Consider the following 17,297-nt stretch of genomic DNA (forward strand, 5'->3'; position numbering starts at 1 on the left):
ACACACACACACACACAGCTACGTCTTCTTCTTCAGAAGTTCTTCCTCCATATGAACATTGAGAAGCTGGGAGGAAATAGCTGAAATGGTTTTTTTTCTTCTTTCAAACCACAGCTATTTGGCAACTGTGTGAACAGACTGATGTCAAGAATTAACATAGGGTAAAAGACAGGCCTGTTTGTGCCTTGGTGCAATCTGGTATTATTGCTGTGCTTTTCTTGAAAGACTTTTTTGATTGTGGAAAGACTGAGACACTCCAGCAACAAATGTAGCTTTGATTAGATCCTTTGAGGAAATCTTGGCATACCATTTCACAGAAGGTCTGCAGTGGAGCAGAGCTTCTAATACTAAGTTCTATTATGTTCTTCTTGAAAGAAAATTAATCAGTGATATTTTTTGAGAGAGAGAGAAAGAGAGAGAAAATCTGCCAGGTATGAGATTAACACTGTGCCTTTTTTTTACAGGAGATGCAAAATTCCTGTACAGTTTTGACTTAATCTGCTGTGACAGTGTCGATACATGGTGAATTTTATCATCAGTTGATTTTCTTTGTTCAAAACAATCATGTGGAAATAGGCAAAGTCTACATTGACAAAGGAGTACGCTTAAGAAAGGCAGTATAGTTTATGGAAGAAAAAAAAAAGATTAGCCATGTTACACTGTTTAGGTTTTTTTTGTTTGTTTGTTTTTGTTTTTAGTGTGAGAGGTCAGTGTAGCCAAACAGACCACAGATGACTTTTACTCATTTGAGTCAAAGCCTCAAGTCTGGAGGGTTTTTTTGTGTTTGTTTGTTTAAAAACACACACACACACACACACACACTGCGTTTTCAAGCATCTCAGTGAAAACAATCATGATGAATGACAGCAGATAGACTCATTCAGGCCCTGTGATGGAGGAAGCGTGGAAATCGTCTATCTTTGTCACAGCTGGAGAGAAGGTGGGTGAAAGTGGAGAGGGGGCAGGTAGGGACAAGGAGGAAAAGGGGAGGACAATAAATGGAAATCAGCAAGAAGCACACTGAAGGTTAGGAAAAACACTATATTCTTTATTGAAAAAATATTAGTATATGTAATTTTTTCTCTCTCCTATTTGTTTGTAATAATATAACTCCATGCAACAAAAATAAACAACATAGACTGAAGGCAAGGCCCACCATGCTCCATTTAGGGTTAAAAAAGAACAAAAGCAGCATCCAATGAGCAGACGTGTTGGCTACAGCACATGATTCCAGTACAGCAGGGTACATCTTCACTACAGAAAGATTACATTCAATTTCCACTAGTCAATGTAGAAAAAAAAAAAACAAAAAAAACTATGAATCATAAATGTGAACATGCACCAAAAGTACTATTACCAGAACAAAAGGTAAAGAGAGACCACAGCCAAACAATAAAAGACATTTGTTACTAATAGAGGATATCCTTAGCAGTGCAGGAAAATAGGCATCCCTGTGAAAGGATAGCATTTTGGCCTTAAATTAGTGGGGGTCGGGGGGAACTAGGTAAGTGTTGAACCACCAGTCAGCATTGTTTTAATCGTTTAAAGGTTTGATTTCATTGCCACATCAGGTGGCAAAAAAGCCCTGGAAATTCAGTGTGTTTCAAAGCTTGGAATTTTGCAAAAGGGGAACAAAAAGGATTACACGAAAGAATTGAGACAGTTATGGCAGGTTGTTGTGTGTAGGTGCAGTGTACTTTCTTTACTTACTCGCTTGACTTTTCGAGAGATTAGGGCATTTGCATAAACGCCGAGTTGGAAAACAGGCACGCGTGTGGTACCAAAGTGCATGCCGGGGTTTATTTTTGGTTTTGAATCACTGGTCAATGAAATCACATTAATTGCACCTCATGTAAAGAAAAAGGAGGATGAGCCAAATTGTGGTGTTCAACAATGCAGTGCTTGCAGAAGCTAAAAATGTTAAGAACTGAGTGCTACAGCATTTTGACAGGAAAAATAGACAAAAAAAAGGTGCTGTGGTCTAGGTGTTAGCTATTGTTTAAGCTGAACATGGAAGAGTCTATGTCTGAACACATCTCCGGAGAAAGGGGAGGGTGCTTTATTTAATACCAATGTCGTCTTCTTATGGAAAGAGGAAATGAAGAAGGGATTCACAATACAGCTAAATGCAGAGAACAGGCAGAGGCCACACCACACAGCAGCAGATGATCATTAGCTACACAATGGGGGGGGAGGGAAACACAAAGATCTGATAAATACAGAATGTAGAGCCAGCCTCCATACTATGGAACAGGGACATAAGAACAGAAATAAAGGCACAATAAAATCACTGATGACACTGTTATCAAATTAATGTCACACTGTAGCTTCATCATTGTTCGGCTGTGACCGCATGTGCTCCACTCTCATGAGCTATTCGCCAGCGTCAGACACACAGCTGCTGAATTGCCAATTAGCAAATAAAGGACAAAGAATGTACAAGCGGGTTTGTTATCAGCGGAACGGAAACCCACGCTCCTGAGAGTGAACAGACACGTATCGACGACCGGACAATTTACACAGATAGTGAAAACAATAATTGTTGTGGAAAAGATGGTTAGCAGAAGCAGCATATCATCTGTATATGACATCATCCATGCTCACACAAGCTGACTGGCTGGAGAGGCTACGTCTATTTTGCGGTATTTCTGCAGCGCAAACGCCTGCAGGGGGTTGCGCTTCATGACAATGCATCGTAATGTGGTTCCCGAATTCAAGTAACAAAATGTAACAGCGAGACGTGAGTCTGGACCGCACGTCCACTGCATGTGGAATTCTTTTGTGAAGAAAGTTACAGTACCAGGACATAGACAGAGCCCCGCAGCCAGTTAGCTTACGGCGGCTGTTTTTGACTTTTAATTAGATCCGTTAACGATCGAAAAACATAATGCGATGTTGTTTACAAGAACCTGAAACAAACACTAGTTACAGCAGAGCCACGTTTTTGAATCATTCAAACATTTAAATTTAAAAAAAAATTAAAAAACTTACGCGAACTAAGCAGAAGGCTAAACTCGGACTAGCTGATCGACAGCTGCAGTGAATATTAATATAAAGAGGGCACATGTTTTGGGCATCGGTGTGAATGTTAATCATAATATCGTACCTCTGTTTCTTACTGAGCCGAAAACGGGAAGAACCAGGAACCCCACATGCACTAACACCATCCTGGGATCCGTATCTTGTGATTCTTCGGAGGTTCTTCGGAGAGCTAGAGTAATAGTAGCCCATGCGGATCTACATTCAGGCGGCTGGTTGTTGTTGGCTGGCTGGCAAAGAGCGACCCTAGCAAAGCGAACGCATCGACTGTCTGTCTGACTTTGGCTGCCTGTAGTTGACAAAAGCAGACGTGTCATTGAGCGTACCATCCAAACGAGGGCGTTGTTGAGTCTCTTTAAACGTCCAACGGACAGTCTGTACATCAACCTCGATAAATGGATGACATTGAATGACATTTAGACCTTGAATATAAACAAAACACTGCCAATATTTTATATGGTGAATTACTAATCAGAATTTATTTTTGAAGAGCAGCCTTTTCAATTGCCGTAAGCGATATTAACACATATGAGGGATATAGTCATATGAAGTTTGCTATTTATTTTGATATTCTATTTGTAAAGATAAAGAATGTAGCTCCCTTAGTTGCCCTTTAAGGGGTTTTTACAACACATTTGGAGAGATGATTTTTACATGAAGTTATTGCTTCATGTAATTCCAACCAAACAAATGCAAATAGTGCACGCAAATTTCATCATTTCATCCTCCAAGCTTCAGTGTTTTATAAAGCTTTACGCATTACAATGTTATACCAAAACATTTGGATTATGGTGCATTTTAAAACCCAAATAAATCTATGTACAGTTATCAGTATTGTTCAACGGAGCTCCTAAAGGGACATGGGGGAAAAAGAGAAACGTATCTCGTGCCCACGAGAAAGTAAATCTAAGACATTTTGCCACACATACATACAGGGTAATACATTTTTAAAAAACAATCATGTACGTACTGTATATGATTGTTTTTTATTGTTTTTTGTACGGTTGGGAAAACTAAGATACCGGCATGTCATGCGTGACATACTGTATGTACTGTATATATAGTGAGCATTTAATTAATGTAGGATATCTCAGTTAGACACAGGAGGGCACTGTTGTTGTTGTTGTTGTTCGACTGTTGATAACAGTGTAGGGAGGTTCGTGAAGGGTAAATACGTATACATATACATTGATAACTATGTCGACTCTACTACGCGAATTTTCCCATTTCTTGGATCTTCAAAAGCAACGACTGCGATAGGAGAGGGACCAGTGTATTTCGTGATAACTTTCACGTAATAACGTGATGTCTGTAAAGCACACTGAGTTTGCTTTGTGCATGAAATGCGCTCTATAAATACAATTGAAATTAATGAAATTCTTAAAGTCCATCTGCGAGCCAGGAATATGGCTCGTTTACACGATTCAGTTGAATTGTACTTTATGCTTGGCTTGAGGCATGGTGAGATTTTACAATTATTGCGCTCAGTGGATGAGATTTTTATTCATATGCGCACTCTGAGAAGGATGAGGAGGATGAAGGATGAGGATGAGGATGATTTACATATATACGTATTTACCCTTCACGAACCTCCCTACACACAACAACAACAACAACACTGCCTTCCTGTGTCTAACTGAGGTATCCTACATTAATTAAATGCTCACCATATATACAGTACATATGTCACGCATGACATGCCGGTATCTTAGATTTCCCAACCGTACGTACTGTACATGATTGTTTTTTGTTTTAATGTATTACTCTGTATGTATGTGTGGAAAAATGTCTTAGATATACTCGTGCTCACGAGATACATTTCTTTCTTTCTTTTGTCATGTCCCTTTAGGGGCTCAGTAATTCTGAGCAAACTTCTTTGTTTTTTAGGGAGCTTAGCATTCATGTTTGTTTGGGGCGTTAGTTTAGTGTAAGTATATTGAGCAGTGTTGTCATCCCGACAGTCGGTGGCAGGAGTGAGTCGCTGAGCAGGAAACCTAGCATCAGTGACACTTAAATAGAAGAAGAGTTCATTCAGCCATTACAGTAACTGAGGCAGCGGTGGAGGACAGGTCATTAACCAGCCGACAACATGCTGTCTGTGAGAGTTGCTGCAGCTTTGGCCAGGACCCTGCCCAGGAGGGCTGCATTTGTGAGTATTTATGTAAACATTATATACATAACATAAAACATGATTTATTTTTCCCGCTGTCAACGTAAAGCCCTACGACGTGAACGGTAATGTTGTCGTTGCAGGCCGCTAGCTTACCTTACATACACGAATAGATGCGGCGTTACGTGCTTCCGTAACCAGTAAAATTTTTATGGTTTAAACAATTAGAAGTAAAAGTTACAATCGCTAGCTTATGAGGCTCATTGTCGTTTTGTAGCAGTCGCCTGTGTTGCGTAGCAAGGTGCGTTAAACGTCGCAAGTATGCTAATGTTAGCTTTATGCTAACGGTCCATTCAGCCACGCTTTGAAGGTCAGGAAGACTGACAGCGCATGTCCTCTCCGCTGCACACAGTCACTGCAATATGACGTTTACTGTAGCACTTTAAACACTCCCGATTGTTACTTAATGGCTGATTTGACGTTTTATTGTCTTAATCTCTCCACTAAACGCGTCGGTTTTATTTAACATAGGTTTCCAAGGCTGTACCGGCCGCCTGCGTTGGGGTCAACCATATCCATACACACAGACCATGGCTGCAGAAGACAGGTGAGAAAAGCAACAACATTAGGACATGCATTCTAACCTTCAACCAGCTACAGTTACTTAACGTGATTATTTAAGCTAGACGACCAGACTATGCTTCTAAAAGATTTCCTGAAGCTATTGTGTGCTTTGTGTATCACCTAGAAATGTGAACATATCGATTGACTTTCTAATTATATATCTAGTTTGTGATTCTGATGAAAATATCCAGTAAGACATCCAAAAATGTTTTGTCATTAGCATTGCATCATTTGCAAACAAATTTCTATAGGATGACAATGAAATGTATATAGAATAGTGGAGCAGAATTGTCTATTTTTATTTTTAGTAATTTTCTATTTTAAAAAAGCATTGTCATTTCATGAAATGATGAATCACTCTACTTGTATTTTGCCATCATGCTCATACAGTAATGTAATAAAAAAGGACCCTGAAAAGGCTACAGTAAATGGTGAATACTTTTCTGGATATTAAATGATAATTGATCATTTTGATCACTAAATTGTGCTTTTATACTAGTTTGTTCTAATGTTGTTGGTGAACACATGTTTGAAGCAGAAAATTGAAATTGGTTTAAAGTAACTATTATAAAACAAGTCATTTAAGAGTCCACATTACTTTATTAGGCAATTAGTTATTGATTATAATTATTAGTACACTAATAACCTGAACCATGTTTTAAGTAAGGTCTATTTTATACGGCAAACAATATAGACACATTTAAGGCGTACAGATTTGTTTTTCCAACCTAAAGCAATAGTGCCTCCTTCCTTCTTCACTTGTTTTTACATTGGAGACCTTATTACACTGGAAGATTCCATATAAAAAAAAAACTCTTCTCTTTCACAGGCACAGCTGAGGTGTCTTCCATCCTGGAAGAGAAGATCATGGGAGCCGACACCTCTGCTGACCTGGAGGAGACTGGACGCGTGCTATCCATTGGTGATGGTATTGCCAGAGTGTACGGGCTGAGGAATGTCCAGGCAGAAGAGATGGTGGAGTTCTCCTCTGGTCTGAAGGTTTGTCTGAAATACACTTTAAGCATTTCTGATAATCAACATTTTTTTCCTTGTTATTTCAAAGAGATGATTAGTTCTAACTTGTTGTATTTATTTGGTTGTGTCCAGGGTATGTCTCTGAACTTGGAGCCAGACAACGTTGGTGTTGTGGTGTTCGGTAATGACAAACTAATCAAGGAGGGAGACATCGTGAAGAGAACTGGTGCCATTGTGGATGTTCCTGTGGGTGAGGAGCTGCTGGGCCGCGTTGTGGACGCTTTGGGAAACGCCATTGATGGAAAGGTCATTTGATAGATCCATTTCTCCTTGACTTCTGGCTGGTTGTGGACGCAGGCATTGAAATATTTCAAGGCTACTCTTGCCATTTAGTTTAAGGTATATAGTTAGATTTGAACCAACAGTCTTTATTGTGGAAGATACACATCCAACCCACTCTACTGCCAAGAATTTTAGAAAGTGGTCTATGTTAAATAGTGTTGCACAGTGAATGCTTTTTTTTTTTTTTTTTTTTTTTTTTAATTCTTGATACATTGTGTAGCGAAGCAAACCTGTCTCAGCAGCAGAGAGTCCTGGGTTTGTGTCCCAGAGGAGCCGCAAACCTGATAAGGTTCCTCCTCTGTATGCCGCTTTGGATAAATGCGTAAATGTAAATTAATATTTCTTTTGAGTAAAGATTAAAAAAAGGTGTGACATTCTTAAAATAGCAACATGCTGAAATAAAGCCAGATCTTACAATTCTGAATGATTTATCCTGAAGGAATCATTAATATAATTGGAACATAATATTGGTGGGGTAGGGGGTTAAAGATCAAGGGCGTTTAGCATTTTAGAATAATCATGGAAATTAGCATGATGCATGTTAAATGTGTTAAAAGATACTAAAATTCTGTAATGACTTGTGTTTATACTTTTTTTTTTTTTTTTTTTTCCCCTTCCAGTGTCCTCTTGGTTCCAAGATCCGCAGGCGTGTGGGTTTGAAGGCTCCTGGTATCATCCCTCGTATCTCTGTGAGGGAGCCCATGCAGACTGGTATCAAAGCTGTGGACAGTCTGGTGCCCATTGGCAGAGGTCAGCGTGAGCTGATCATTGGTGACAGGCAGACTGGGTAAAGACAATAAATTAGTTTTCTATCATATTCAATACCTAATTAAATTAAGTGGAGTCGTAAGTTTTCTGTTACTATTCATTTTTTCCCATTTTCTCAGAAAAACCGCCATTGCCATCGACACAATCATAAACCAGAAGCGCTTCAATGAGGGAACCGATGAGAAGAAGAAGCTGTACTGCATCTACGTCGCCATCGGACAGAAAAGATCCACCGTGGCCCAGCTGGTGAAGAGGCTGACTGACACTGATGCCATGAAGTACACCATTGTGGTCTCTGCCACTGCCTCTGATGCTGCTCCTCTGCAGTACCTGGCTCCATACTCTGGCTGCTCCATGGGAGAGTACTTCAGAGACAATGGCAAGCATGCCCTGATCATCTATGATGATCTGTCCAAGCAGGTGAGGGCAGAGATCAGTTTATTCCATTGCTCAAATCAATACACTGTGTTCCTGAGCATTTTTGATAAACCTCCTTTTTTTTGTTTCCTCTTTTTTTTTTTTCTCTCTCTCTCCCCCAAGGCTGTTGCCTACCGTCAGATGTCCCTGCTGCTACGTCGTCCCCCTGGTCGTGAGGCCTACCCTGGTGATGTGTTCTACCTGCACTCCCGTCTGCTGGAGAGAGCTGCCAAGATGAACGACAACTTCGGCGGCGGCTCCCTCACTGCCCTCCCCGTCATCGAGACTCAGGCCGGCGATGTGTCTGCCTACATCCCCACCAACGTCATCTCCATCACAGATGGACAGGTTGGTCGTCGTCGTTGTTGTTGTTGTTGTTCAGCTGATCAATGCGCCACTCTATTCATTTGATTTTGTGTTTAATGTCTGACCCTATCTTCTTTGGTAGATTTTCCTGGAGACTGAGCTGTTCTACAAAGGTATCCGCCCAGCTATTAATGTGGGTCTGTCTGTGTCCAGAGTGGGTTCTGCTGCCCAGACCAGAGCCATGAAGCAGGTAACATGTAGCACAAGGATCTTAACAGCCTTCCTTCTGAATAATGAAGTGGCTGCAGTGAAATTTAAAATTGTATGTTTTTTTTATTTTATTATTTCCTCTCACTCGAAGGTGGCTGGTACCATGAAGCTGGAGCTGGCTCAGTACCGTGAAGTCGCTGCCTTTGCTCAATTCGGTTCTGACCTGGACGCTGCCACCCAGCAGCTTCTGAACAGAGGTGTCAGGCTCACTGAGCTGTTGAAGCAGGGACAGTACTGTAAGTGATTTTTTTTTTTTTTTTTTAAATAGTCAGTCGCTTGTGCAGCTCTTATTTCCAATGTGGATCCTAAACCGCGTCTCATAATGTGTTCTCTTAACTCTGACTCTGTTCAGCTCCCATGGCCATTGAGGAGCAGGTAACAGTCATCTATGCTGGTGTCAGAGGTTATCTGGACAAAATGGAACCCAGCAAGATCACAAAGTTCGAGAAGGCCTTCCTGCAGCACATCCTTAGTCAGCAGCAGGACCTGCTCTCAGCAATCAAGTAAGACAAGTGTCTTTGCCAAAATTAACACTTTATCCATTTCACATTTTTATCACAGGGTACAGAGAATAATTGGACCCAAACCCTTTGTTCTCTTGCAGGACTGACGGCAAGATCTCAGAGGCATCAGATGCTAAACTTAAGCAGATTGTACTGAACTTCCTGTCTAGTTTCGAGTAATGGCTAGCACTTCAGGTACTTCAGTGGGCTCCATGTGTTTGTCCTCATCCTGCTTATCTATGTGTGAACACACTGAAGGCCAAATCCTCCATGTACAGATTTCTCCAAATAAAATTTTACAATCCTACTGTGCTGTAAAAGTCCTCTGGTTGTTTGCTTACCTGCAGAAACGCTAGTGTTAAACTGAAGATCAACGGGTTGTGTCAAAAGGATGGACAATATTTTTATTTCAGCAAGTCAAATATGTGTGTTACTGTTCAAGAACTATTAAGTTAACATGTGTAACTGCACAAGCAAGAGCCATCTGCTGTAAACTGCAAATCATTTATCAGGTAACTGACTACTGGTTCCAGAGATTGTACAGAGTCTAGACAAGGTCTAGTTATTCAAATATGACAGACACGGTGTGAAATGTTTGATACTAAAATAAAAACTATTTGTCAAAAACCAGAGATCAGTATTGTCCTTATGTGCTGAGGGCTTTAGCAGATGTGTTTGGACTTGTGTTGAGTGTGAATCAACAATATATTATATTATTACACGCTTTATAAAACAACTCGTATGGGAACTTATTCAAACAAGTTTCTGATTTTAAAAAAGGCATTTCCGTTCAGTTCTTAGTCTCTACTCGTCTAATAAAAGTGTGTGTTCAATCATTGATTTCAGAGATTTCTTTGATTTGAGGTAGATAGATGTACTTTATTGATCACAGGCTGGGAAACTGCAGTGTAGCAGCAGCATACACTGCTGATGGTACAATAGGTGGTATAATATGTAGCTCAGGTTCACTTCACTACTTAACTGCAAAAAAAAGTCTGATGTCTAAGTAGTGTTTTAGGGCTTTGGTTGTTTGGTTTTTAAATTTTGCTTGTTTTAAAAGTGATTAACATCTTCATGTATCTTCCATCATCCACCATCTGTAATACGATTTGTGTCCAGTGGATGGCCACATATCCCAACAAAAGCACCGTATTTCTGACAACGCAATGTTTTTAGCTGAGAACATTGGGATTTCGTCAAACATCGGTACATAATAATCGAATTGACTACAAATAGCAGTTCTGAAAGATAATAATATATAATTATCATAAAAGTATTGCTTTTGTTTTTACCAGTACCTCTCATGGAAATAAATATAACACTAAGAAAAGAGGAGAGTCTTGTTTTCAAAAAGCTTCTAATGGTAAAAGCAGGACTATTTTTTAAATTAACATTACGTTGATGTTGTTATTCACATTTGATACAAACCCAGATATTTGTGTAGAAACCCTTAGTTTGAGACTCACTGACTGTGTGGTAACGCAACACAGACAACCGAGCAACATTTTCTACATAGTTTGTCTGTTTTGTTGAGGAAGCTAATGGTTTAGCAATGTAGTTCTGCCTCGGGACTTTCACACGATCCCTGTACTGAAATGGGCTGTGACTGAATTAAAGAGGGGAGAGGAATGTGACCCAAAGAACACCACCACCCACCACCCCAGTTAGAGTGCAGACATATGTACAATTACAAATTAGGTAAATACTAATGGCTGACAATAAAATGGAGTTCATGTTCTCTTCAGAGTGATTCATTAAAAATATTATAAAAAATATCTGCTTCAACTCTGGAGGCTGTCAGTGAAAACCTCACTGTGAGTCAATTGTTTCTCCAGCAGCTTCACTGCTTGGCAGGATAAAATGAGACATGTGACCAGAGAGGTAATGGAGCAGCTTTCAATAAGAACTATTGTCCAGGTCAATGTGACACTAAGAGCAAAAGAGCTGTGTGAGCAAACAGACAATGGAGCGGCACTGACATATTACACAATGACTGCACAAAATCGCTGCTCTCCACCGTCCAGACTAGAGTCTCTAAAACTCTCAGGGTCGAAGACAGTTTGGATAAAACCGGCTAAAGAAAGACTCAAGTGGATCAACCTGGACACAAACTGTTGATATCTTTTATTTTGTTGATAGTTTTGGTGCAATTTATTCACATAAACAGAAATTGTGCAATGATAACAGCTGAATGAATGGTTGTCCAGTTGTTTACTGGACAACCATTCATTCAGCTGTTATCATTGCACAATTTTTGTGCTATTTAGGAAGGAAAGGAAATAAAAGTGAACTCATTTTGTGATTGTGACACAGCACACCACTGCACACAACCAAATTGAGAAAATTGAGTTTCATGTCAAACAATGTGAAGATGCTAAGGAGACAACAACGTCTCCTGTCCAAGAGAAGATCAGTTGTTTGTAGGCAACAAGCTTAGAGTTTGTGATGGTGTTGAAGCTATGGATTGGAGATGTAGATGTTAATCTAACAGTGGCTTCAGTGCAGTCAAAGCTGGGAGACAAACCACATTCTACTGAGTTAATCATTTTTATAATATTTTATTCACCATATTTTATGAGTGTTTAGCTTTTTGTTGGCTAATCTAAGATTTCTTGGAGTCTTTGTGAAGCTGTTCTTTTGCATTTTTCACTGTGTGGTAAATGTTTTGGTTAACATTCATGAACAAATCACATTAAAGGAATCTTTTTGAATTTATGACAAGATCTTAGCCAATTCTTGTTTTGTTTTTTATTTGGAGTTTCTCTGTTAGGTCTGTCTGTCTCTTCTGGGTTAATTAGTTCCACCACTCTCACCTGTGTCCTGTGATATCTGGTTGATTAGTCCCACTTATCTCACCTGGTACCGGGATATATATACCTCTCCCCCTCGCTGAGTCTGTTTTGCTGCTGTGGATCATTATGTGTCCTCGTCATCCTTGTGTTTTCAGACGGTTTTTGGACTTGGACACATTCTGAGGTTTATCTGGTTTTAGATGAGAATGTTTCAGATATTCACTAAAAAACCTTTTTTAACTCATCATTCATCTAATAGCCTTTCCTAATATTTGTTTTTTTTTTTTGATGGTTTTCATTTAGGGTTTCTTGATTAGCAGGGCTTTGGAACATTTCAAGTATTTCAATGCCCCAAGGCCCTGCTAATTTCTGTCTGTACATAGTTCTGAACAGGTTGTTAGCAATATAATTGGAATGTGGATGACTAGTTGGCATTCACTCTGCTGTTTGTTTCATTTTCTGTGTGCTCTGTTTATAACATTGTTCAGTCCAATATATGTAGAAATATATATGTACAAACGTTAAAAAAAAAATCAATGCATATCTTCACTAGTCTTTACTCTGTTAAAACTGGTGATTTTGCAACTCTTCCCTAAAAAAAAAAACGTGTTCTTGGATTTGGTAATCAGTGTATGTTCATGTTCATTGAATAATCCTTTGTTGAACAGTGGTGAGGTCTGATGAATCAACTGTACTGATTTCCACCCCAGCTAGCTCAGGCATGGGCAAACTAAGGCCTGGGGGCTGGATGTGGGCCGTCCAAACTTTTTCAAAAGCGGGTCAAAGTTTGCCCACACCTGAGATAACTGAGACTTGTATAATGTACTGTCAGGGTAATGTTGGTTTTTACTTGTTTTAATTGCTTCAGTGTGATCAATCCTTGGCTTCTATGTCATATTAAAGCAGCAGACAGGTGGCAGTGTTTTACAGTACTGTATGTACATGTTCTGAGATCAGAGACAGAATACAAAAAACTCATTACATTGACTGTGGTTGTTCAGGTCCATGCAGACAAAACCGTCCTCGACTGCAGTAATACAATACAAATTATACAGGTCTGTGCATGTGAGACACGTTGGTGTCTGAGTCAGAGGACAGTCATTTTCTCTGTCCTCCGACCCTGACTCTGCAGTCCTCGTATTTACTCGTCAGTTCTTGAAGAACCACAAATGAGTCGACGCGTCTCATTTCCATTCACGCACATCTGTGATTTATTCTTTAAAAACAAATTGCACAATTATCGGTATCAAAACGTCTCAACATTTCTTTATTCATGTTTTTCCTCACTGCCTTTTTTTATTATATAAATGTTCTGCAAGACAAGTTCTGAGACAAAAAATAGGTCAAAACCAGAACAAATTAAAAAAAAAACAAAAAAAAATCCCTGCAGTTATTGATACCAGGGAAACTCCAGGCATAGGAGGGCAGCGACAGTGGATAGCAGCATTCTGGCTAAGGCATAAAATCAAATATATATTTTTATGAGTTCCTGCTCCATCGAGCTGTGAGGACGGTCCAGTCCAGGTTTTCTTTTTCACAGGTGCCAGACTCTCTACAAGCCTGCTTGCAGTGTGCACAGAGATGCTCATTATATTCAGGGCAAAAGGAATTTCATTCATTGAAAATGGCAACATCAGACCAATGTAAACCAGAAACCACATTTCAAACAAGTGTACACTGTAAAAAGACTTTTTTTTTTTTCTGTATGAAAAAACATCGCACTGTATTTTGGTGTGTAATTCCCTGAGGAATTATAATCATGTGAGATCAGTCTGAATCATCGGCGTCTTTACACCTCAATAAAGTGCAATTACGGTCTTTTCTGTGATTCCCTTTCACGTGTACACTAAGGGTATCAAAAACATAGCCTGTGGATACTGGTTTTACAAAATATAACTGTGAAGAGCCAGCGGTTTAGAGACCCTCCTCAGTGTTATATTCAGGTCTTCTGTGGTCATTTTAACATTTACTGTATTCTACAAAGAAACACAGATGATCCTGCGTCAGTCAGTGCTACCATAGTGGTTCAAACTTGTGGTTGTGTTTTCATGTAAACTAGTGGGTGAGGCTTCTTCTTCCTGCGCTACCGCTGCATCTAGCGGTTGTTCAAAATAGTTGGCCACACAAGAAACCTGCAGAGAGAACATTCCACATGTGAATGTTAGGTCTAAGTGCTGTGAGTGGCTTACGGTATACATGTCAGGTTCTGTTAGCACAATAGTCAGCTTACAGTTACAGTCGTGTGTAAGAACGATACCTGTTCACTACGGGTGTAGAAAAATATCGATACACTGAAATATCACAATATTTGGTTTCATGTTACCGTATTGATATTCTTCAGCATTCTATCCATTTGTTTTTAAATTATCAATAAACCTGAAAATATTCAGCAACCCGATGTTAATCGTTAACAGCACTGTTATCCTGACAGTTTTCCTAGAATGAAATTGCTTTTAAAAAACCCCCTCAATGTATAGTTGTGCCTGTAGTATTGAAGTCTATCGCAATATATTGTATCGTTGACCCTGTATCGTGATACGTATTGCATCGCCAGATTATTGTCGATACATACCCCTACTGTTCACCATATATATTGCAAATGTATTTATACACTTAATGCACTGTTCTACAGCTAAGGTAATGAAGCTAAGGTCTCAAACGGTTTTAGTTTTATTTTAATTTGGAGTATGGTGAAAGACGATTGGTTTGCTGCTTTTCATTGTTTTAATAGTTAATTGAATGTGTTGGAGCAGGAGCAGGTGTCTTTTGTAGAAGCTCTGTAATGGTTTAGGACTGCATTCTAGCCAGTAGTGTTAAAGACGACGAAGTGTTTAAAAGCTTGTTACTATCTCTTTGGGTGTTACACAATTGCACCACAACAATTCAGCTTTGTGCTTCAAAGTACCGGTGTATTACATCATGAACCATGAATAATATGGTTTTCCCAATGAACTTACTGTGAAAATGGCCACCAAACCTCCATGCAGGAGGCCAGTGAGCACATCACTCCAGTGATGTTTGTAGTCAGACACTCGGGACAGACCCACATACACGGCAGTGGCAAAAAGGAAGAACTGGATGGTGGGACGGAAGAGCCTGGCCCACACCACCTTCAGTCTGGCTTGAATATAGAGCTGCAGAATAAGAGTGATTATCAGAGACTGTAACTGTTATTGTTGAGACCTTATGGTGGTTTGTTTAAATGGCAGCAACTTGTTGTTGTTGTTGTTAACAGTAACAGTACTTACTATAAGGAAGAGCATGCAGTACATGGAGAATGATGAGTGGCCAGAGTAGAAGGACAGCCTGCAAAGAAAAAGTGAAACCAGTCTTTCAACCATTTACTGAATATTTGTGGTTAAAGAAAAGTGGCATTTCATAGAAAATAAACCCACTTTCGTTCCTTAACACTAAAGGTTAGCCTGATGAAGTTAATATTTCACAATCATAATAAAATTATAAAATGTTTATTGCATTTACTATTGGTGCTGTTGGAATCACACTTTTATGTGAGTGCCCTAAATTTAAAGGGATAGTTCAGGTTCTTTAAAGTGTAGTTATGTCTCTGATTTGTTTTCTGTATAATGATAAGGAAAGTGGAAAGGAAAGTAAACTACTTTCATTGTGACCCAGCACACAGTCAAATGTGACCTCTGCTTTTAACTCATCACCAAAATGAACAGTAGGCAGCTTTAAGGCGGAGCAATGTGTGTGGACGGTGCCATGCCCAGAGCACCTCAGTGGTAACTTGGCAGCTGGTGGACTCAAACCTGAAGCCTTCCGGACCCACGTCCGCTTCCTTAACCATTAAGCCACAACTGGATGCTAACCAACTTGTTGCTAATGTATGTTGACACAAAAACTGATCCAGAATATCCGGATCTGCCAAGACTTTGACCAGTTTTTCAGGTACCAGCATCTGTGACTGTAACAGAATCTGTATCATGTGTTTCTAACTCTCTTCTCCAGTCAGGAGGAATTTATATGCAAACAATGCTGTGCTGTGTAAACAGACCAGTCAGTCAGTGTGGCCAATGTTTTGATGACCTTGCAAATGTGGTTGTGCATGTGCTAAGGAAGAGGGAGCCAGATTTGTGTGTGATAAACGTCTGTCGGAACATTGTTGACTCAGACGTTGCAAATTCTACCTATTCACTTTAAATAGTCATTAAAGACCATCGTCTGGTCTTTGAAATTATTTATAGGCATTTTCCCCCAACTGTAACCATGGCCTGACCCAGTCCTGCAGCCCTGACCTTTAGTGACATTTACTATGTAGTAAATCATATCCAGTTTTACTACCTGGCCTCATCCACCAGAAACTTGTCTTCAGTGCAGGTGAAACTCTCGATGTATCCACCGTTTTTGCAGTTAATCTGATCCCAGACTGGTTTACAAACAGCCAGGAAGTTTGGCCTCAATCGACCAATGGAGTATTTGGCTATATCTGTCAGTGACTGGCTGACCGCAGCTCCAAACACGTAGCTTCCAACAGCTTTGTAGATACATGCCACATACTTGGTCCCTGCAGAACGTTTCTTGATGCAGGAAAAGTAAACGGAGAGGCACTCCCCACAGACAATCTGCAACAGAAATGATTTAACAATTATTGATTTTCTATTTTCCAATTAAACCTTCACATTCAGTGTTCTTCATTATGCAGATTCTCATCATCCATTGTTCTCTTTTATTCTGTAGAACAGTGGTTCCCACACTGCACCCTCCCTTTTTGTGCCCCATTAGTTCCTTATTGCTGTTTCATTACTGCATTTTAGCCCACACTTTATAATCTGCAGTTTGAATTCTGTGTTCTATGGGAAATTTTTATTTTCAGTCTGCTCTTTGTGTTTTTGAGTTGAGTGTTGTATTGTGTTTTTGTCTCTTAAGGAGTCCACATTGTGTGGTCTTTTAATGTTTCAGCGGTGCATTAGGAGGGTTTAGTTGCGAAAAGTGTTGACTGTGCCCTCTTGTGGATGTACATGTTATGGAGCGTATTTTTGTTATATAGGTCACAGCTTCCTGGACCTGCCAAAATACTAAAAAAAAAGAAGCATGTTTTATAGTTCAGAAAACACAGTCGCTCAACACAATCATAATACTACAAATCTCCTAATGTAATTGCACTGTCATAACAAGGAGTGTCTTAAACTC

General features: G+C 39.7%; 3 protein-coding genes across 6 annotated transcripts in view; 1 reads left to right on the forward strand and 2 right to left on the reverse strand.

The window, feature by feature from the left end:
• Positions 1 to 3,398, reverse strand: part of LOC103397655 (E3 ubiquitin-protein ligase RNF165-like) — a 13,755-nt gene extending 10,357 nt beyond the window's left edge. For 2 of the 4 annotated variants that reach the window (XM_008336001.3, XM_008335999.3), the window contains exon 1: positions 3,107 to 3,398. In XM_008336001.3, the coding sequence (XP_008334223.2) occupies positions 3,107 to 3,368 (262 nt within the window). In that variant the 5' untranslated portion in view covers positions 3,369 to 3,398. The remainder of the gene's footprint in view (positions 1 to 3,106) is intronic. The other 2 variants (XM_025053143.1, XM_017042925.2) reach the window with 2 other exon arrangements.
• A 1,637-nt stretch (positions 3,399 to 5,035) lies between these two features.
• LOC103397654 (ATP synthase subunit alpha, mitochondrial) lies at positions 5,036 to 9,984 on the forward strand. Its single transcript, XM_008335998.3, has 11 exons — positions 5,036 to 5,188; positions 5,681 to 5,756; positions 6,603 to 6,772; positions 6,881 to 7,054; positions 7,711 to 7,877; positions 7,978 to 8,278; positions 8,399 to 8,623; positions 8,724 to 8,831; positions 8,943 to 9,087; positions 9,204 to 9,354; positions 9,456 to 9,984. The coding sequence occupies exons 1-11, from the start codon at positions 5,129 to 5,131 to the stop codon at positions 9,532 to 9,534; spliced, it is 1,656 nt and encodes a 551-aa protein (XP_008334220.1). The 5' UTR covers positions 5,036 to 5,128; the 3' UTR covers positions 9,535 to 9,984.
• A 3,346-nt stretch (positions 9,985 to 13,330) lies between these two features.
• LOC103397653 (phospholipid phosphatase 1-like) overlaps positions 13,331 to 17,297 on the reverse strand; it is a 7,754-nt gene continuing 3,787 nt past the window's right edge. Inside the window, exons 4-7 of the mRNA XM_017042926.2 lie at positions 16,449 to 16,729; positions 15,395 to 15,452; positions 15,104 to 15,280; positions 13,331 to 14,278 (exon numbers count right to left, since the gene is read on the reverse strand). Coding sequence (XP_016898415.1) covers positions 14,150 to 14,278; positions 15,104 to 15,280; positions 15,395 to 15,452; positions 16,449 to 16,729 — 645 coding nt within the window. The 3' untranslated portion in view covers positions 13,331 to 14,149. The remainder of the gene's footprint in view (positions 14,279 to 15,103; positions 15,281 to 15,394; positions 15,453 to 16,448; positions 16,730 to 17,297) is intronic.

Source organism: Cynoglossus semilaevis, chromosome Z (assembly GCF_000523025.1).
Source record: "Cynoglossus semilaevis isolate Cse_v1.0 chromosome Z, Cse_v1.0, whole genome shotgun sequence".
Classification (NCBI taxonomy): Eukaryota; Metazoa; Chordata; class Actinopteri; order Pleuronectiformes; family Cynoglossidae; genus Cynoglossus; species Cynoglossus semilaevis.